This window comes from Nanorana parkeri, unplaced genomic scaffold (assembly GCF_000935625.1).
Source record: "Nanorana parkeri isolate BGI_ZX_2015 unplaced genomic scaffold, ASM93562v1 scaffold203, whole genome shotgun sequence".
Classification (NCBI taxonomy): domain Eukaryota; kingdom Metazoa; phylum Chordata; class Amphibia; order Anura; family Dicroglossidae; genus Nanorana; species Nanorana parkeri.
In genome coordinates, this window is record NW_017306471.1 from 1,684,211 (window position 1) to 1,706,286 (window position 22,076).

Genomic DNA, 22,076 nt, shown 5'->3' on the forward strand with positions numbered 1-22,076 from the left:
TGGGCGGGCAAGTCATTCCTCTGAGTCCTGTGTAAATTTGATATTGAGTTCTGTAAATAGGCAATATTCTGCAAAGCAGTTAAAAGGGCAGCCTGAAGACATTGAACAGCAGCCTAGAGCAACAACCACTGATCAGATATTGAAATACTCATATGCAATTTTCATATTTCCATTATTTATTTATTTTTAAAAAGGCATTTTTTAAATCTCTGAACATAAAAATGTATATATACATACATACATACATACATACATACATACATATATATATATATACACATACATACACTGAGTGGCTAGATTATTATGAACACCCCATCAGTAGTTCGTTGGGCCGCCTCGTGACTCCACGAGATGTTGGCAGGTGATGTGAGGAATCTGACACTGCACTGTTGCCCTTCTGTTGTCTTGTACCAGTCTTGCCACTCTCCGTTCTGCCCTAACATTGACTAGTCGCTGACGGCCACAATTCGTACGTTCAGACCCAGATTTCGGCTGACAGTCCAGTCTTTAAACACTTTAACAATGAGCCCCTCTTGAACATTTAACGAATTCTGCTGTTTTGCTGATACTGGCTCCATGGCTCCGAGCGCCAACAATCATCCCACGTTCAAAGACTGTTAAATCGCGTTGTTTACCCATATCTTCAGAAAAAAAATCACTTCTATTGTCGTGGTAAACAACCTGCTTCCCTATTCATAATGGTCTGGCCCTCTAGCAACTTCAGCGCGAAAATTATAGCTAATTTGCCTACAAACGTCAGGTGGTCATAATAAACTGGCCACTCAGTGTATTCAGTGTGTGTGTGTAAAATATACTGTGCATTACCTTTAAATGCCAACCTATAGCTGCAATATAAAGTCCCGCCATCTTTTTTTTCTCTTTCCAGCCAAGAAAATATTTTATTCCTATTCCTCAGTGAAGTGTGGGGTGGATGACACGGATATTAAATATTTATTTCTTGTAGCACAGGTGTGTTTAAAGACATACTTTACCATATGAGCAGAGCGTTGTACCATGACCTGCTTCTGTCTCGTGAGTAAATTGTTTTATGACAGTATTTCTCAGCATCTCCATGTTGCCCAGGGAAAAGCAGTCCCCAGAGTCTAATTACCAGAGTCACCTCTCCTGTCTATTGCAGAGTACAGAGGAGTCTGTAATGTGCCTGACAATCACCTATTGATATGAATGCATAGCGCCAATCGATGCTCAGCCCGTTCCTGGAATGTTTTAGGATGTTCATATTAAAAAAAGGGAAGAAAATTAACAACAATGGTTGCTCCATATACAGAGAACAATCACTAGCATTGTGTTGTCTAGAATGACATAACGCCCAATAAGAAGAAGAAGAAGAATATGTCACCAGCATACCTTTGTTTGAAGTGCAAGTTTTATTGTAGCGTAATGCAAATCACAAACAAATGCAGCATTTCAAAGCCATGCAGGGTTCATTCATCAGTTTGAGCACAAATCCCTCAAGTGCCACTAAACTTAGGCGTTACATCTTAAAAATAACTCAAGTGCCTTAACTATTGACAAAAAGGTATCTTATTTGGGTATCACTTGTGTACCGCTCCAAGCTTGCTCCCGTGATGGACTACAATCTCATGTTTAGATTACAAATTTGTTTTGACATTGTAGTCCATCACGGGAATGAGCTTGGAGAGGTGGCTACTTTACAACACACATGGAGACCATGGGGAACAAAAGTAGCCACCCTCCAGGCTTGTTCACACCAAAAACAGTGCGTTCCAGAGCAGTCAGCTGCTGGAGCGCACTGTATCGCATGCCGGCTTTCTGCGTTCAGGGGCTGGAGGGGGCGTGGTGGTGCATTGAAGTCAATAGCCACGCCCGCAGTGCGATCACCTGAACCCGTGGCACATCAGTGCCTGCATTCCGGTCCAGTGCTATCTGAAAAAATAGAGCCTGCAGTATTTTTGCAGATCGCACCGGAACGCCGGCGCTAATGTGCCTGCGTTTCCGGGTCTGGGCAATCGCACTGCTGGCGGGGGACGTAGCTGCAGTGCCTTAGACTTCAATGCCCCCTCCATCCCTGAACGCAGAGAGCCATCCGGCTTGCGTTCCAGAGGCCGAACACTCTAGAACACAACGCAGACTTTGTAGTGTGAACCGGCTCTCATACCTGGAATTGTTTTTTCTTTTTTTTTGTGTTCCAGCACCAGATTGCCACAGCAGGCCAAGGTGCTAAGGGCCTATTTACACACATACATTGCAGTACCGTGAGGAATTTGTGCTTTTTGCTATATGTAACTGCAATGCACAAAAGAAAGTGCAGAGCTTTTTGGTGCCGTTGATTTAAATACCATCCCTTTAAAGTACCCAACCAGCGTAGCACACCTCACTTGTGTTGCAGCTCACTGCGAGGCAGATATGAACCTTCTGTGTTTTGCACTGGGGAGTTCTGCGTTGTAAAAAATGGTGCATGTCCTTTAAAATATACATTGTGATGCGCTGGCAGCCCATTGAAAACAAATGGGCTTCCTGGTTACAACGCACCTTAAAGAAGAACTCCAGTATGTATTCAAATTAACCCTTGCAGTGGGGCTACCCTCGCACTGCAAGGGTTTAGTTCTCATTTTGGTCTAGAAGGAAAAACAAAGAATATAGACTCACCTGATCCTCGGCCCTAGGGCAGTGACGGCTCTCCCTCTCCGTCCTGGCTGTGGAATTTCCTTCAGTGTCCTTATGTCTAATGGACCTGTATTAGGCTTCATTCGCATATAGCGTTTGCGTTTCCTGCGCCGTTTTACGTGCGGAAGACCGCACAGGACGAAAATGCTAAGGCTGGGTTCACACCTGGGCGTTTTTCCGCGCTTTCGTACTCACGGAAAAACGCTCAAACAGGGAAATGCCATTATTTTCAATGTGCATGGTTCCCATCTGGGCGGTTTTCCGTGAGTACGAACGCGTGGGAAACCGCCCTACGCCCAAAGAAGTACATGTACTTCTTTGGGGCGTTTTGGTCGGGCGTTTGCATTGGGATACAGCCAAGTAGCCCTCGGAAACGCGTGTTTTTTGCGCGTTTTTTTTACCGCGCATATTCAATACGCCTAGGTGTGAACCTAGCCTAACATTTTGAATCTGCACAGATTCCGAACATGTGGAATCTGCCATAATATCATGCTTATACTATTTTGCAGCCAGCCGAATACAGGTGGAGCCGAAAACCGTGCGGCCACCGCAAAAGTCTGAACAATGCACATTAATGTGCATTGTTTTTTATGTGCAGAACGGCTCTGTGCGTATGCTGCTGGCCGGATACGCAAGGACAACCGCACCCGTGTGAATGGAGCCTTAGACGTGAGGACATCACAGGTCCTTAGACTGCCGTAGCCTGGGGGAGAGGAGGCTGCAGGGACCGGTCAGGCAGGACCGAGTATCAGGCATGTTCTTTATTTTCATCCCTAGCCCATAACGAGCACTTAACCCTTTCAGTGCGGGTGTAGCCCCACTGCAAGGATTATTTCGAATACATTCTCAAGTTCTTCTTGAATGCATAAAAATACATTACGGCAGCAGATAGGGTACATGAGAGGGGGCTGCAGTGCATGAAGGCGGTTGGTTTGCTGGGAATTTCATGGCAACAGGTTTGCTTTAATGAAGCTCATCAAGTATATCATTATTGCTCTATATCGTGCTAGACGGAAGTCAGCTGTGTGTAGGAGAATATGACGCTCGGTATTCACGCCTGTCTCTCTCAGATGTCTTCAGTTCTGCGAAGCGCAATTTTCCTGCCGCCGTGTATCACCTCCCCCCACGTATGGACCCATTACTGGTCCTAGCATGGCAGAGCTCTGGCAGGGATATGTGTGGGATTCAGTTAGGGTAGCTCAGCACAGTAGGATGGGATTAGGGTGCATTTTGAGAGCCGTGTTTGCAGAATGCTAATGCTGTAAGTAGAGTAGCTGAAAGCTGCAGGGCAGCATTAGGGTGCCCTCGGAAAGCGCATTAGTCGTGTCGGATCCTGCCGATCCGGGAAGAAGAAAGGGTAGTCGGTTAGAAGAGCTTTGGGGAAAGTCGGAGTCAGCCTGACCGCTTGGCGGGGAAAGATTAGATCGCCGAGGAGCACCTGTCAAGGTGTTGAGGCATAGCAAGGAGCTGGCTTCTCCCCAGAGGGAGTGTGACCTAGATAGCAGCATTCTATCTGCTTGTCACCGGGCAGGTTTGATTCATGCCGAGCACTGGGAGGCAGACAGGAGGAAAAATGTTTTGGGAGTTGAGAATGCAAATGAAGCTTTAGTAATGAGAGCTTAGTAACTCCAGCAGAGCTGCATTGTGTAGGATGTTCTCACCTCGCCTGATATTGAAAGGGTGTTTGCAGATAAGAGCAATGGTGATTCAAATGGAAACATTCAAATATCTCAAGGGTATTAACACACTTCAGGAGTATCAAAGTGCTAAAAGCAAATATCTTGCGGTGCTATCGGAGAATATTTCCCGTTCTGAAGGTTTACAGAGAAATCCGGGGAGTGCGTGTACTGTATGTTTGTAGGCCTTTTCCCACAGCCACAGACCACAAGGTTGGGAGTACTTTGATGGGGTTGGATTTTTTTGGCAGATTGTTATTGATTTCATCCAATAGAGACTGGTTTTAAATTAACAAACTCGAGTTAAATTAAATCCTAAAAATGCATTCAAGTACCTTAACTATTAACAAAAGTGCATCTTATTTGTGTATCACTCGGCTGCAGATCCTCAAATCATCTCTGAATTGGTGCTGACACTGTCCTTCCTTCTGGAGAGTGGCTACTTTTGTTCCCCATGGTCCCTGTGTGTGTTGTAAAATAGCCACCGCTCCAAGCTCACTCCTGTTATGGACTACAATGTCACGTTTAGTTACTAGTTTGTATTGAGATTAGAGTCCATCAGGGGAGCGAGCTTGGAGCGGTGGCTACTTTACAACACACAGGGACCATGGGGAACAAAAGTAGCAGCTGATTGGCTGTAGTCACTGTCAGGCCGAGAATTTGCGCACTAACTCCTATGACAACAGTCAATAAAAAAATCGACTTTTGTCAAATGGAGGGGTGCCGATGGGACCAGCTTAAGACCATCATTACCAGTTTTGGACTGTTTGGGCAATGATCATTTTATCTATGGATACAAGTAGGCAGCCCTTTCCTCAGTTATCAGAGTTACAAGGCATCATCCAGTTTGATTTGTTTCCTCAGAGATAAAACTAGCGCCAGCAGTGTCTGCTACCTCTCCGATCAATCTCATTAGCATACACTCTTGGGGAATACAGCTGTGCGTGTTAAAGAGAAGACGTAGTCATATTATTATTATTTTTTTTAAACACACATGAGAATGTGATTAGCTTAAGATTAATTTACATGTACAGTGGCTTGCAAAAGTTTTTTCACCCCCTTGGCATTTTTCCTATTTTGTTGCATTACCACCTGGAACTAAAATTGATTTTTTCATAGCACAGGGGGTGAATATATATGCACGCACCACTTTTCCATTTTTATTTTTTATAATTTTTTAAAAAACTAATTATTTGCTTGGTTTCACTTCACATTTTGGACTATTTTGTGTATGTCCATTACATGTAATCCAAATAAAAAATGTTTTTTAATTCCGAGTGGTGATGCAACAAAATAGAAAACAATGCCGAGGGGGTAAATACAAGCCTCTGTAAATGTTAATGGCCTTATAATTAATGTTTCTGTGTTAAGTTTGCAAATATTTTAGTAATTTTTTATTTTTTTTTTAAATATGCAGCTTTCATTAAGATAATGCCTTTGATGATCCTGCCATGAAGGCCTTTGTTCGGGCTCTTCCTGTTATAGGGTGACAGTGCTCTGTCCATGTCATTGTGCTCCTGCATTGTCACCCTGTCACAAAGGCTTCCAATGGAGACTATAAGTGGCCTTTTCAACACACATTATGCAGACTTGGTCCACCTGTTGTCGCCATCAGGAAGCCCGTCCTGCTAAATACAATGCAGTCATCACTAGAATACATGCATGCAGACAGGAAGTGGCTGCAAAAGGTCAGCAGTGCTGAGATGCAACAATTGATGTAAACCTTTTTTTATAAATAAGAAGTGCACATGACTGCAAAGCTGTCTTAAAACTGAAGGCGCATGTCTCATTCCAACCCCCCCCCAAATAGGATAGTGAGCCATGCACATCATTGCTTTACGTCCCATTGGCCAGATGCACATTCACAGATTCACAGCTGGTGTTGGTAGTTGGTAATGGTACACCGTCATTTTATATGGATGTGCACCTACTTGAATCCTATGAGAAGCCATGTTTGCACATATCCCAGCCACTTCTTCCTGGTTAGTGGTACTGCACACTGATTTTTTTCACTGCTCCTCTTTTGCAATACAAGTCTACTATTCAGATCCAACCTGAAACCACCAGGCTTTGCATCAGGCTGAGTTTATATAAAGTCATTCGAGCAGGGGTAGGTAACTTTAGCACTCAAGCTGTTGTGGAACTACAAATCCCATGAGGCTCCGCAAGACCCTGACAGCCACAGGCATAACTCCCAAAGGCATGATGGGGTTTATAGTTTCACCACAGCTGAGTGTCAAAGTTGTCCACTCCTGCGTTAGAGGTTCCCATGAACATTAGAATCAACAGACACAATGTGACTGCTCTGGGGTACCTGTATCTGCTGGCACATCACTAGAAGTGAATGTTTGGCTTAGCAGAGGGAAACGGAAGAGACACGCATCTCCTAATGCTAGCTTATTGGAACAACCATCAGAGTGATCTAACCCTTCATGTACCATTTCCCATAAAAGTGGATAGCCAACAGTGTCTGATGATACTCCATAGATGTATAATCGTTGCCTGAGAGGTCTCTTCACTTCGACACTTGTAATGGTGGCTACCCAGACAGGAAGTAAGAATCTTCCCGGCAGGGAGTCACACACTAGGAAACACTTGACAAATGTTCCACTCCTTCTCCCCCACTCCATACAGGAGCTAAAATATGACTTTTAAGGTGAATAATTCTTATGGTTGAGTTGTATTTAGAAGATCTCATTTTTGCATAATGTAGCTGTTTGACTTGTTATTTCTGAGAGGTTGAACATTGTTTATTTGATCATTCATTTATTTACTTCATTTTTTTTTCTCCAGCTAATGAAGTCATTCAGTATTCTACTACGGCATCACGGGCCTGATTCCCCAAATGATGTATGACCGCCACATCAGCCACGTACACCATTGCCTCCCCCTGGCGCATCATCTCCTCAGCTTTGCCGGGGAAGCCCCCGATAGGTTTAGCTTGCACACCCGATTCATCCTGGAACTGGACTTTCAATGGACATGCCATGGTGACATGAAGAGGATGAGTTAAGGGTACTTGAAACAAAACAGAGGTGTCTGGGCTTGTGTTTGTGAGTGCTTGTGCCCGCTCCCTCTGGGAAGGTGCAAGGACCATGAGCTTGTCCCTGAAGCCACGCAGGTTTGGGAGGCCATTAAGCCCACAACTGGTTCTTTTCCTTCTTTTTGCCTTCTGCCTTCTTAGTGTTTTCATCTCAGCCTATTACCTGTATGGCTGGAAAAGGGGGCTGGAGCCTTCTGGCGGCGACGCACAATCCTTGGACTGCGATGAACCTAAAATCAGCCCTTCCCGTCTGCTCCCTGTGAAGTCTATGAGATCGGTGGATTCCTCACGTACGGACCCGCTGGTGCTTGTCTTTGTGGAGAGCCTCTACTCCCAGCTCGGCCAGGAGATAGTGGCTATATTGGAGTCGAGTCGTTTTAAATATCGGACCGAGATAGCCCCTGGCAAGGGTGATATGCCCACTCTCACTGATAAGGACAGGGGGCGATTTGCACTAATTGTGTATGAAAACATTCTGAAATATGTTAACTTGGATGCATGGAACCGAGAGTTGCTGGACAAGTACTGTGTGGAGTATGGCGTGGGGATCATTGGCTTTTTCAAGGTAAGTGTGTCCTGGACACATGGCAACTTTCAGGGATTTGATGACTTGCCGTGTTATTTTAAAAGTATTTATACTCTGCTGTACCGTTTTCTTGCTTCTAGCTAATTTGTCGCTTAAAGAGGTGCAAGTACTCCCTTGACAACAAACTGTTTGGATGACAAGCACCAGTCTCCGAATAGTGAGCAGTTGAGGCTTTAATGAAGTGCACCATGGAAACAGTTGTCAAGGGATGGCTTGAAACTGCTGCAAAAGACTACATCGCTAGCAACATGCAGATGGATGTAGAAAACCTGTTAAGGCATGATTCATTTTATAGGTAATTTCAATTCATAGGGGGCAGAGTATGTTCTGTACTATTGTACAAGCCTAGGTTAGCTCAGCAAACACAATTTTACGTATACATGTTCCTGGTCAACCCCACCCTTCCTTCACTACTTTAGTTATAGATCCGGAGCAAGTTTACAATAAGTGAAGTCGGAACTTTTGACCTGAATGCTTGTTGCCAGTGGTGTAACAATCGGCATAGCGACCCAGGCGGCCGATATGGGGCCCGGGGCACAGGGGGGCCCGGCTGTGCGGGCCGCCCGGGTTGCTATGGCATCTAAGGCTGCTGGCGGTCACCCCCGGGTGTGAGGAGCAATGTGTCAACCTGTCAGTGATCTGTGCAGCGGCACTTTCCTCCTCACAGCCGCTGCTGAGTCAGTGACAGCCAGCGGAGGAGGAGGAGGCTGGGCCCAGTGTCAGCAGTGAAGGAGGGGGCGGGGCCCAGGGACGGAAGAGGAGGCGGGGCCCGGCGACGGAAGAGGAGGCAGGTAAGAGGTGTGCCAGCCCACCTGAGACCCTGCAGAGCCCACCATATAAAGTCTATGGTGGGCTCCGCGGGGTCACCCTATGGTGGGCTGTGTGGGATATCAGGTGGGCTCTGCAAGGGGCATAACTAAATATCACAGGGCCCCATACAAAATTTTGCTATGGGGCCCTGTGATTTCTAGTTACACCCCTGCTTGTTGCTCTATCCTGACAGGTACCCTTTTAAAGTGTTACATCCTTAAAGGAGTTGTCCCAGCATATATATTATCCTGTTATAACATCAGCATTGCAATAGGAATGTATACTTTAGTTGTTTATGGTGGAAAGTGCAGTTGGCCTTGTCGACACATTATGCAAGCAATGTTCACCATTGTCACTGTCAGGAAGCTAGTGCAAAGCAATGGTGTGCAGTTGACACTGGATGAGTGCATGTAGACAGGAAGTGCATGAGAACAGCAACACTGAAATGCAAAAAAAGATGAACGCTGTTTTTGATTATTAAAAAAAAAAGTGGATTATTCAATGCGCAATGCTTTAGCAAACGAAATGCTATTCATTTAGTTCATTTTCATTCATATTCATTGGGGTTACATCTACTTTAAAGCAAACCCATGCTTTGCCCATGTCGGCCATGACAACAGTTTTAGTTTAATACCTGTCTGGTCCACCAGCAACACATACCTTTTCTTCTCCAAGTTGCGTCGGTGAGCTGTTGTATAGGCTTGAGCCAAATTTTCCCCTTAAACTCCTCTTTCCATCTCTAGATCATGTCTCCACATTTGTGTTGCTGTAGCGTGAAACAGCTTCTATTTAATGATGTGCCAGGGCTTGATGTGAACCCAGTTTGCTCAAGCCCTTGCAAAAACTGTAACTCACACCCCCTCTTGACCCAATCAGTTACGGCAAGAGGAGTCACCGCCTCTTTGTGACATGTGTGGCGGGGAATACCTCGGCCACAACGCATTGGGTTGGGGGAGCTGTCAGTCACAGTTTTGCATGGACAAACTCAGGCAAACTGGGTTCATACAAAGCCCCCACACATCACTACTGTTATGTCCTTTGACATTACCAGGCTTGTAAAATTCTTGCAAGGCCATGTACAGGGAGGAGCAATCAGCAGGGTTCCCTATGTCGGTTCCTGTTGATCTAGGCACAGCCCCAGAAAACTACATCTCCCAAGAGCCCTTGCTCAAGACAGTCAAGTCTATCATGGTTTTGCTAGATAAAAAAGTGTGGAGAAGAGGCAGAGTTCTGTAGTCCAGCTTGGCAGGGCTTGCAACGTTGATTAGGATTTCAGGCCAGCAAAGGCGTCGTGTTGTCAGCGCAAACAGGAAGATAGAAGCACTGCAAGATCAACAAATATTTTTTTTGTGCTACCAGAATTTTTAAAAGCATAAAACAGAGATATATTAAATATGTTGTTATTTTGTCCTGACTTTAAAATGTCTCTCGATGTGAACAAAAAAAAAATGCATTCAGTTTGTTACTCAATGTCAGGTAACTTGTTTTCCACAATAGACAAACCCAGAATTTGATGTTAGTCCAAAATGTGTGTCCGTTTTTTGTTTTTCTCATGTTCTGTGACTTTCAAAGGCTGATAGCCTGGGATCCCGAAGCCCTTGGAAGTTTGCTTTCTAAGAGCGCTGACATGGTTTCCTGAGTGAAGGCTGACTCATGCATTCTCTTTCCACGCCATCACAAGATGCATCTTATTAGGCCGGTCGAGTGGCCGTAATCCTCTGACAAAGTTGTAAATGAGCCATTGTTCTTGGCAAAGGGCCTTACTGGACATCTCCTTTCAGCTGATGTTTCTATTCAGAAGATTTCCCTTTCTTTCCCTCCCAGTCAGCTGAACAACACTCGGTCTACTACGTATAGCTTACGACTGTTGGGTTTGTGTCATTTTCAGTGAAACTTTGATTGACTAGAATACTTTTTCATTAGCAAATGCTTCAGTCATAATGGCAAGAAGGTTTAGCCTTTGATCAAGTGGCAAATGTTTAGAACCCCTGTCAGGTTTTTATTGCTGACTGAAATATTTGCTGGGGATTTCTCCTTCCTGCTCTGGTGATTGTTGCCACCTTGAACAGCCTGTGACCCCATGGTGAGATTTCCCTTCCTGTCCCAGGTATTGGTTCCGCTTAGAACAGAAAGTTGGTTTTATTCTGCAGAACAATGACACAATAACACAATTACACCTACACCAGTGTAGGGTGGCCGTACGCTTACTCAACCTGCACGTCCGTGTGGGTGTCCGTACTCGTACGCTGACAGGATGGATCCCGTACGCGTTCGTGCAGTGGCACCCACACGAGGTTGGATGAGCGTAGGGCGGCGTATTGGCCCCATACTCCCATAGAGAAGGACAGGCCACTGCGTATAATCACAAGCAGCACCTGTCCTTCCCGGGAGCGGCCCAATATCCAGACGTGCACGCAGCTTGGATCTGTACGGGCCGGCCGTTACCCGTGTGAATGAGGGCAAAAACTACAGCTGGTGCCTAACTTTTAAAGAGGAATGCCAGGAATTACAAACTAACCCTTTCAGGGGGGTTACCACCTCACTGCAAGGGTTAAGTACTCGCTTTGTCTAAGGGACTTAAATAAAGCAGATATACTCACGCGATTCTCGGTCACACCTGGCTGCTAGACTGGTCCCTGTTGCCTTTTCTTCCCTGGGCTCCAGCCGTCTAAGGACCCGTGACTTCATCATGTCTAATACAGTCCATTGACTTGCATTGGACATGAGGACAGTGAGGGACATTCCAGAGCGGGAGCAGAGGGGAAAGAGGTGAGCTCTGACTGCCGCAAGACCTAGGATCAGGTGAGTATATCTTTAGTTATGCCCCTAGACCAAAACAAGCTCTTAAATCTTGCAGTGTGGGGGTAGCCCCCTGAAAGGATAAGTTTCATAAAATCCCAGAGTTCTTAAAGGAGAACTATGAGATGAGTGATTTCCACTCACCTCATAGTTCTAGCCGACCTGTGACAATGTGACTGTCACTGGTCGGCTCAGTAGATCGGGAAGTGAGCGAACACATACCGGCGTTCGCTCACCTCTCGATCCTGTCACGGCTCTCTACCGGGACAGGGGAGGGGCTGGATTCCCCCCTCCCCGCTCCGATCCGCCAGCGCTGACTGGCAGAATGGACGGGAGAGGTGGCGGGTACAGCTGGCTCTGCCTCTAGATAGGCAGAGCCAGCTGTCACTCACGCAGCTGGGCGCATCCCGGCATAATTGTCGGGATCCGCTTCAGCTGCGGCGTCTCAGTATACCGCAAGCAGCATCTCGCGGTATACTGAGCCTAGGGTGACGGGAGGACGCTAGTTTGTGTCCTCTCGTTACCCTAAGGAGAACTATGGGGAAAAGCCTTAACCCCATAGTTCTCCTTTTAAGATTTGGATAGTGTAGGGAAGGATTAGAACCCCTGTTACATTTTTTTTTTTTATTGTTCTCCATGTCCTAGGAAGGTAGATTCACACTCTATGTGCCCTTATAACACTGTCACCAAGACAGAAAGTGATAGGAAATCCAAAATACAGGAAGTAAAGGGAAAAGTTCCAATAGGGACACCTTTTTAAAGGTGTGAATTCCCCTCACTTTTTAGAGATTTCCTTTCACATCCTGTTGCATCTGTGGGACAGGAAATGGTGCTCTGTCCCCCTTCACTCTCCATAGGAGATTATTTCAAATTCAACTGAAGTGGGGTTACAAGTTAAAGTGTTTTGGTGTGCCTTGGCGACATCTGGTGCTGCAGTATTTAGATATATGCATACCTGTCTGCCTTTTGATGTCTATGGGCAGCTTTTGTCACATGTTGCCAGACCACCAGCTACAACTCAGGAAAATTCCTAACAAAGAGCAAGCACCACTGAAGCTGTTTAGTTTTCTCCCTGATTGAAACTCCATATAGCTTAAAGAAGAACTCTTTAAGTGCTCATAAATGCTTGTTTTGTTCAGGGGGGCTCAAATAAAGCAGATATAATCACTTCATCTTCTGTCCTGCTGGGTTGCTAGACCAGTTCCCACAGCCTCTTCTTACCCCAGGGGGGGGTCCAGCAGTCTAAGGATCGCTGACATCATGACAGGGGAGGGGCTGGATTCCCCCCTCCCCGATCCGCCAGCGCTGACTGGCAGAACGGACGGGGAGGGGGCGGGTACAGCTGGCTCTGCCTCTAGATAGGCAGAGCCAGCTGTCACTCACGCAGCTGGGTGGATCTCGACAGTAATGTCGGGATCCGTCCCGGCTGTGGCGTCTCAGTATACCGCGAGCTGTAGCTCGCGGTATACTGAGCTTAGGGTAACGGGAGGACGCTAGTTTGTGTCCTCCCGTTACCCTAAGGACAACTATTGGGAAAAGCCCTGACCCCATAGTTCTTCTTTAAGGGTATTCTCTAGTTGTTTCAATAAAGCTGGCTCCTAAAAAATTCTATTGGCTCCTAAATTCCATAATCATTTGTCCACCCTGTTCTTACCCACTCTATGTAAAATATAAAAACATGTTGATTTCTAGTTTGAGATCACTCTATCGGCAATCGATATTTCAATTATGATTGATGGTGTGCTGAGTCACTAATTAGAATCATATATTGCTAAGGAAACCTGTTTTCTATCAGAGACTCTAAAGCAGTGGTTCTCAACCGGTGTAACCTCAGGACCCACAATTGTCCTTGGCCATTAAGTCACGACCCAAGACGCACTGCAATGGAATGCATGGCAATGTAGTACTGGGCGTTCTGGTGCAGTCAATCAGACTGTGGGCGGGAGGTGCGTTTGGGGTGTCATTTAAATTAATGGCAACGCAACACACCTTCCACACCAGAACGTGCAGTAGGTGCGATCGCATGGTAAGGTGCAATAATTGCACGGGACTGTGGTGATTAACGCACTGTAATAGTGTGGACGGACCCTCAAAAACACTGACACACACACACTAAAAATACTTTTTGTTTTAAGATCAACCCAGTCTCCCTACCATATGAGAACTGGAGTGGATCCTCGGCTTGGGGTCCAGTGTGGGCTGATGTGTTGTGACTGAGCTCCAGCCATATGTGCATTGCTTGTACAGCTCCCCTGTGCCCCCCAAAGAGGTTTCAGGAGCCAGAATATGACATCAGTCCAGTCCAGGCACCTCTACAGGGCACATGTGGGAGCTATAATCAATGCACGTATGGATGGAGCTCCCTGTTGGCCATACTTCCAGCCAAGCCCACCTCAAGCTTACACACAGGACCGGGCAGCATTTTTTGAATGGCTGCTCGTGCGAGAACTTACAGTGCTGTGCTAGGGGGAGGCTAAGGAGTGTCTCACCTGTGGAAGGCATGTGGCGACCCACTGAACATGGGGTCCCGACCCACCAGTTATGAACCAAGGCTCTAAAGGATACAAGAAAATCGACTAGCCCAAAACCACATGATCAGTCATTCCTTTCACCACTAGATGTCCCTGCGTCATTCAACCCACAAGACTGAGGACATCCTGTGAGTGCAGCACATCAAGGGCGTGCCCCTCCCCACAGTGCCCTGTACTCACACACAATAATGCAGAGACCATTATTGAGGACTGCCCTCTGCTAGAGGAGGGGCCCCCGTCTGGTATGACGATTATATAGAACTCGGATTACCATAAACCTGGAGGACTCTCCGATTTGAGCACAGCTGCAGTGTGTTCTGGATTATATTTTGCTGATGCATTTCACTTGTTTCCTCAAGTTGCTATTTCTTTGTACTTCATCTTGATATTTAATAATAGGTTTATTTTGATGGCCGACAAAACATTTTACTCGTGGACCCCCAACTGTGTATAATGCGCCAGGCTGAATTTTTTTAGGCGGTCATTCTTGGCATACACAGAGGTAAGCACATGCAGCTGCATGGTCCGGAGCAGATCAACTGAGCATGTGAGACGGGGTCCGTCAATGTGACCACATGTCAGGAATTACAGTAACAATAACAATTTTATGTTGCACCACACTTGAGGTCTGTCCATGTCAGCAGGTTTCTCTGTAACCTGATATTTACTGCCATGGCTGGAATTGCACAGGCCACCTGTTTACTTAAACGTTTCACGAATAATCCTGCGCCATCAGCTGCGGCCATGGAAAAATAAATAAACTTTCTGTGCGCATTTCTGAAATCCACAAACATGATGTCAGTTGCCGTGCTGTTCTGCGTGGATTACCTTCCCTCCGGCTCAATGCTTCATGTTTGCCAAATTTGTAGCCCTAGGCAATCGGTGAAACAAAGAGGTAAATAAGTATATGTGATGTGTTTTATCTGATTTGTAATTCTGTGCAGTCAGTCTTTTGTTTCAAGTACCTCAGCTGTGATTTTAAGCAAGCTAGGTGACACCACTGCTTTCTTTTTCAGCTTTGCAGCTTCCTGTGTCACCACTACACCCCTAGTATGCACATTTGGCATCAGAAAACTGCTGGAGCATTGTCCAATGAGCAGACGGATTACGCAGGAAGCGTGAAATATGCATAAAAGAGAGCTGCAGTGGTGCAGACCAACCTTTCTCAACCAGGGTGATGTGGTTCCCTGGGGTACCTTCTGGCTTCCTCAGGGGTGCCTTGAAATTTTGCAACAGTAGGACTGAGGACTCTGTTGTGAAAAGCGGTTTCTGATGTTAAGAGGACACCTAATGTGAGGGGAGACTCTCATGTGAAAGAGGGGCACGTTGGTGTGAAACAGATAGACCCTAATGTGAAAGGGGAGATTCTGAAGTGAAGGGGAGCTCCTGATTTGAAAGGAGGACTTCCATGTGAAGAGGGGAACCCCATTCTTTTTTCGTCTGTTTTTGTATGTGGTCCTTTAAAGCTGGGGTGGGGACTTGAGTGCCTCAAGATTTTGCATACTGAAAAAGGTTGAGAAACACTGGTATAGACAGCTGATGTTAAATAACAATGTCCATGTTCCCACCCCCTATGTTCTCTTTTGTGTTGTCATTTCCCTCTGCTTTCAACCCCCTCCCAGTAGCAGGAGGCAAAGAGGCTGAGAAGGACTAAGTAAGATTAGTGGCTGCCACTTAAATAGGAAGACGACTCTGGTTGTGCCTGCACTTCCTTGCATCATCTCTCATTCTACTCTGTAATGGAGGAATGCTGTCTATTCTAAACAGGCCAAAACTCTGACCCTGCCAATTGGTTTCAGAGCTTGCTTGTCCTCCCCTACTCTATTGCAACTACCTCATCTCTATGATGGGATGCTTAGTTGGCTGCCATTTCCCAACTACCAGAAACAATACTAGCTTTGGTGCTGTCATGTCAAGGAATCGTTCTACAGAGGAGTGCTCACATTGTACACTACCAATAAAGTTATTTAAAAAATGTAAACAGCGACAGCTCTGGCAGTCTGCAATACAACACAGGCTCCTGGAGCTGCCTCAACGTACCAGCCCGTCCACTAAAATGCAGCATTTTAGAGACAGTCCCTAAAATGAGGGGAAATCTCTCTACTAGAGCCCTGGATAGAAGTAAAATAATCCTTACCCAAACTAAAACATTTTTGTTGGATATACACATTAAAATGGAGTTGTGACATGCTGATTACATGATTTTAAACTTTAAAGGGTATGAATAGCCAAAGGTGTTTTTTTTTGCTTTGGTAGGGTTTTTAGAGCAAGGAAGGGTTTAAAACCCATCAGGCTAACTTTGTGTCCGCTGGGGAGATTTCTCTTCACTTCATGTCCTGAAAATGCAATAGAAAATGATAGGAAATGATTTCCATCTTAGACTATTCTCACAGAAACACTTGTCCCCATTAGATTTCCCCTCACCTCTTGTTATCTAAGGCCGGTCTGATCGGGTCTGCCTGTCAGCTTTTCAAGTGGACCCGATCGGATGCCCAATGTAAGTCTTTGGGCAGCCATCTGTAAATGGATCGGTGTCTGTTTACACCCGGTTACCCCCGACTCCAGCCGCGTCCAAAAAACAAATAGAACAGTGTTCCATTTCGTCGTGCCTAATCGGGGGTAATCTGATGTAAACATACACACGTCCGTTTACATCCGATTCCCTACAGACCGACATGTGGACCGTTAATTGCAGTTTTTTTTCCCTCCATCGCCAGATAGAGTAAAAAACATACGGGCACGGATGTCACAAAGGATCCTTTCCTGATCAGCCTGTGTGAAAGGGGCCTAATAATTTGTGTTTCCCATCATCACCAGGACAAATACAGGCAGCAATAAAACTGGACAGGGGTCCTAAACCCTCGCCACTCCATCTAAAAGAAAAGGTTTTGCCTTTACATACACTTGAACTTATGTTTTTTCATCTAACAATGTCACTGTCATACACCTTTCGATGATCATACGACACTTTTCGTCCGATGATCGAAAATCGTACGACGGCCCCATCCTGCCCCGATTATCGCAAGGTTCAATTAGCCGTATTTAAAGAAAAGCACCTAAAAGAATTGCGGCAATCGACCGCACATATTTTCGTTTGCGCATGAGCAGTGTAGATTGTACGATTTTTGACTTACGGAAACGCCACTAACCTTGCGAAAATCGTACGATCAACCAAAGTTTTCAAACCTGCTGGTTAGTCAAAAGTCGTACGATTGTACAGTATTTGCGGTTGTACACTGCCCATCAACCTTACGATTATCGGACGAAACATGATCGCATACGATTATCGTACAATAATCGTAAGGTGTATGGCCACCTCAATGGCAGTGGTGAATTGAGAAACCTATCGCAGCTTGAAATGAGGAAGACACAGTATTATCTGGCACAGATTTTGTGTGTCTCCCATTTTAGCTGATTTGCAGACAGATAAATAAAGTGCATTTTGAATCATTTGCAGTTAAAAATATTTTTTTGCTCTCACATGCTGTATAAATATCCCCTACATTATAAAGAGGGTTGTTTTAATAAGGTTTTGCATACAAAAACATTTAGATTGTGAGCAAAAAAAATATACTTGCAATTATAGAGGCAACATGATTGAATGTTGCCGCTTTCTGACACAACAAACAAAATTGCACATTTTTTTCAGCACTTTTTCTTTTTTTTTGTCAAGTGTTGCGCACACCAGGACATTTGTCAATAACACTTCCAGCTTTGCAGCACAGGCTCTTGATTAGAAGACACCACTTAGAATGAAGCTTTTGTCACCATCTGTTTAGTGATTAAAGGGTGGTAACATCGAAGGTAAAATAACACACAGAAGTTAAAAAGAAAAACACACAAACATCATTTCCACTCTTCACAAAAAAATGTCATACTTGCTGGCTAAAAGCTGACCTTGCACGAAGTCAAGACCCCCTCCCCATGTACACATCATCTGCAGATAGTACAGTAAGCTCTCTGTTAGGCTGGGCACACATCTTACAACCATCGCAAGACTTTTGTCTTGCATATTCAGCTAAATTCTGAAACTCTCATCGAACCGGCAAAAGAAAAAATCCTGTGTACTCACTGTTCTGCCGAGCTGCCACCTTCTAGGAGAGGGCTCTGGAGCATGGAAAGGTACAGGAACAGGCTGAAAAGTGCTGTATTATCCTGGGAATGAGTGTCTGAACGATCTCTAAAAAGTGCTGGAAACAGGTGTCTGAGCGATTGTTTGTGAAAGTGCTGTGTTATCCTGTGAACAAGCACCACCTAGTGATCACTCCCAGTACTGCAATGTATTTCTAATGGTTTAGAGTACAATATAATATGGTGTGGTATAGCATTAGTTAAACCCATTTTTAATAGTAACTCCCAAGCAACCAGAAACTACATTCATCTGGAACCTATCAATCCCTCTGCATACCGGATAGCTGGAAGTTTACTGTATGTGCAAAGTGTGTGTGTGTATGTAACAGTATTTTTTTTTTCTTCATTTTATTAAACATATGTAAATCCACAAACAAATGATCAGTAAAGCTATTAAACCCATGCTTTAAAATATGCAAACAGTCAGCAGCTGAACAGCTCTGTAATAAGGGAAGTGATTCTTCCACTTCAAGGTGAGATCAAATCTAAGATATAATGTGTAACATAACACTGCGCAGAGTGCTGAATAAATATTCTAACAAAAAAAAATAGAGATTTGTGTATGTGCAAAGAATTTTATATATATTTTTAACGAATCCAACTAATTGATAATAAGTATAATAAATAAGACCAAATTCAATTTAGACTCGGGCCCCTTTCACATGAGTGTTCCCATTGGGTCCACCTGTCAGTTTTTCAGGCAGGAACGCGATCAGATACTCTATGCAAGTCTATGGGCAGCCATGTGTAAAGGGACAAGCGTCTGTTTACACCCGATTACCTCCAGCTCCATCTAGGTCCGGAAAAACAAACAGATCAGAGATTTGTTTCGACGGACCGGATCGGTAATCGGATGTAAATGAACACCTGTCCGTTTACACGTGGCTGCCCATAGACACACATGGGGTCCGGCAGTTTCAGTTTTTTCCTCCCAAGATGGAGGAAAAAAGCTGTATGGACACGGATGTCACAGTGGTGACATCCGATCCGTGGTGCTGTGATCAGGGGGGGATCTGTGCATGGATCCTCTTCTGATCAGCCCGTGCAAAAGGGGTCAAAAGTGCCAAACTGCAATGAGAACAGCCACACATAAGGCTGTAAAAAAAGGGAGATGCAAAGTTACCAGTCCAGAACGCTGGTATGATGCACCGTCCTTCTGGGAAGATAGCTGCGGAAGAAAGAAGACACTCCAGTCCATTGAAAGAGCGGACTCTTATTAAAGGAGAACTATGCGGTTAAGGCTTTTCCCCATAGTTCTCCTTAGGGTAACGGGAGGACTCAAACTAGCGTCCTCCTGTCACCCTAGGCTCAGTATACCGCGAGCTGTAGCTCGCGGTATACTGAGACGCCGCAGCTGAAGTGGATCCCAACAATTATGCCGGGATCCGTCCAGCTGCGTGAGTGACGGCTGGCTCTGCCTATCTAGAGGCAGAGCCAGCTGTACCCGCCCCTCCCCCGTCCGTTCTGCCAGTCAGTGCTGGCGGGGAGGGGGGGAATCCAGCCTCTCCCGTGTCACGTTAGAGAGCCGTGAGCGAACGCCGCTATGTGTTCACTCACCTCCCGATCTACTGAGCCGACCTGTGACAGTCTCATTGCCACAGGTCAGCTAGAACTATGAGGTGAGTGAAAAGCACTCATCTCATAGTTCTCCTTTAAATATTTGGGCTGTTCTGTATCCCCCAGGGTCTCACTGAAAGGAGTGTGATGTCACCCTTGCCTAGGTGTTATGAGCAGAAGACTGGGGAGAATTGATCAAAACTGAAGCAAACAGAATCTGGAGCAGTTGGCCATAGTAGCCAATCAGCTTCTCTTTTCAGTTTGTTACATTAAACTTTTCAAATGAAAGATCGAAGAGGATTGGTTGGCATGGACAACTGCACCAGATTCTGTCTGCTCCAGTGTTGATAAAAAGGATAAGTTTACTTTTCTGCTTTGCACCCATAAGATCACATTTGCGATGCTCTACAGGCTTCAATGCAAACAATTAAAATAAAATGGATGCACATTTTTCTTTTATGAAGTAAGATAAGATACTTTATTTGTTGTTTGCAAGACACTGTCAAATACAGTTTAGCCCAAACCACTCTTAGGCCTTGTTCACACTAAGCGCGGAGCCGGTGCAGAGCAGTTACAGACCGGATCAAAACTGCGTCCAATGTATTCCAATGGTATTTGTTGCTCCAGTTCACATCGCAGCGTGCAGGTCCAGAGCAGGTAAAATAGGGCCTGCTGCAGGAACGCATCAAAACCCATGCAAACGCCTGGAACGCACTGAAAGCCCATTTAAAATATATATATATATATATTTTTTTTACCAAAAACGGCCCGGAACGCATCAAAAACGCGGTAAAACCCACTGCACTGCGTGTGCAGAAACTCATGCAGATCTGCTCTGCATTTGGTGTGAACAAGGTCTTAGACTAAAACCCAACCCTGGCCACATCACAATCATACTCAAACATAATAAGGGGAATTTATGAAAATTGGAGCAGACAAAATCTGGAGCAGCTGTGCATGTCAACCAATCAGGTTCTTTCTTTCATTTTCAGATCTTAGACCCCATTCACACTGAGCTACAACAAAATAAATGCTTTTTTAGCGCTGATTTGAGCAGAGCGGCTTTGAGCTACACAGTGCACATTTTGACGCGCTACGTAGAGCTTCTTTTGCCATTTTAACACAGTGACTTTGTAGCTGCTACATTGGACTGTATCCAATCAAAAGCGGTCTTTGATGTAACATAATTCCTGTTTCTGTTTCCTGCTTCGGTGGAGAGTGTAATTTCTGGGCAAAAGTGACACTTGTGTAGCGTGACATGGCGCTACAATCTCGTGCAAAAACGCTGGTAATGAGCAACATTGAGCTACACCAGGGCTCAATATTTCAGATCCTGAGCTACTAGCCAGGCCTTAAAAGTTACTCGCCACCAGTTGCCCTGCATAAGACAAACAAATACACACAGGGCACAACGCGCACCTGCACAACACACAGGGCACAGTACATTACAATTACACATATATATATATACCCGCAACGCACACACAGCACCCCAAGCCATCTCTATGTCCCCTTTCAATTACCTGCTGGCAGGGGCCTGACACTTGAGATTAAGCCAGGTCCCATGCATAGTTATCGCAACTCAGGCTGCACGATGGGGACCTGCAGCACACCCAGCTCCCCCCCCGTGGTCTGCCAGTCCGTCCAAGGGCTTCCCCTGTATTTTGACATCCGTGCAGTTATGGTGTTCAATCATTCCATCGGACCCGCGACTTTATCGGATCGGATTAAAGTTACGGGTCCGATGGAATGATAGAACACTGGGACAGACCACAGGACACGCCGCAGCAATAAAACATAAACAAATACCCTCTACGTGACACACTCACCCACTGCTATCACGGCTTTGTAAAAGCGAAGCTACAGTTCCCATAATCCCTCACGTGCAGAACGGAAGTTACACTGTCAGCAGGAAATAAGAACGGACCTTAATAAAGATGGCTGCCTTTATTATGGGAAGGTGCATGTCTGTAAGGAGCAGCATACAGGTAAGTCATCTGAGAGCCTTCCAGGAGTTGGGCACTCGGTCCATTTTGATTGTCTGACTCAATGGCTTAATTTCCACTCGCCCCCAATCAATTTTCACTCACAAATTGATGGGGGGCGAGTCGAACTTTTGAGCCCTGAGCTACACCATTGAAGTCTAATTGGGCAAAGTCACGCGAAATCTGCCAAAACAAAAGCTCCTGTTCGAGCTACAAGCTTCAGCTACAGGTGACATTGAGCTGCAAGATGTGAACATCTCCATTAAAATGCATTGGAAGAGCTACATTGAGCTACATATTTCAGCG

General features: G+C 45.4%; 1 protein-coding gene across 2 annotated transcripts in view; it reads left to right on the forward strand.

Annotated features, from left to right (window-relative positions):
• Positions 1–7,124: 7,124 nt before the first annotated feature.
• The window catches only part of NDST1 (N-deacetylase and N-sulfotransferase 1), a 59,427-nt gene continuing 44,475 nt past the window's right edge, over positions 7,125–22,076 (forward strand). For both annotated transcript variants that reach the window (XM_018555592.1, XM_018555594.1), the window contains exon 1: positions 7,125–7,936. In XM_018555592.1, coding sequence (XP_018411094.1) covers positions 7,424–7,936 — 513 coding nt within the window. In that variant the 5' untranslated portion in view covers positions 7,125–7,423. The remainder of the gene's footprint in view (positions 7,937–22,076) is intronic.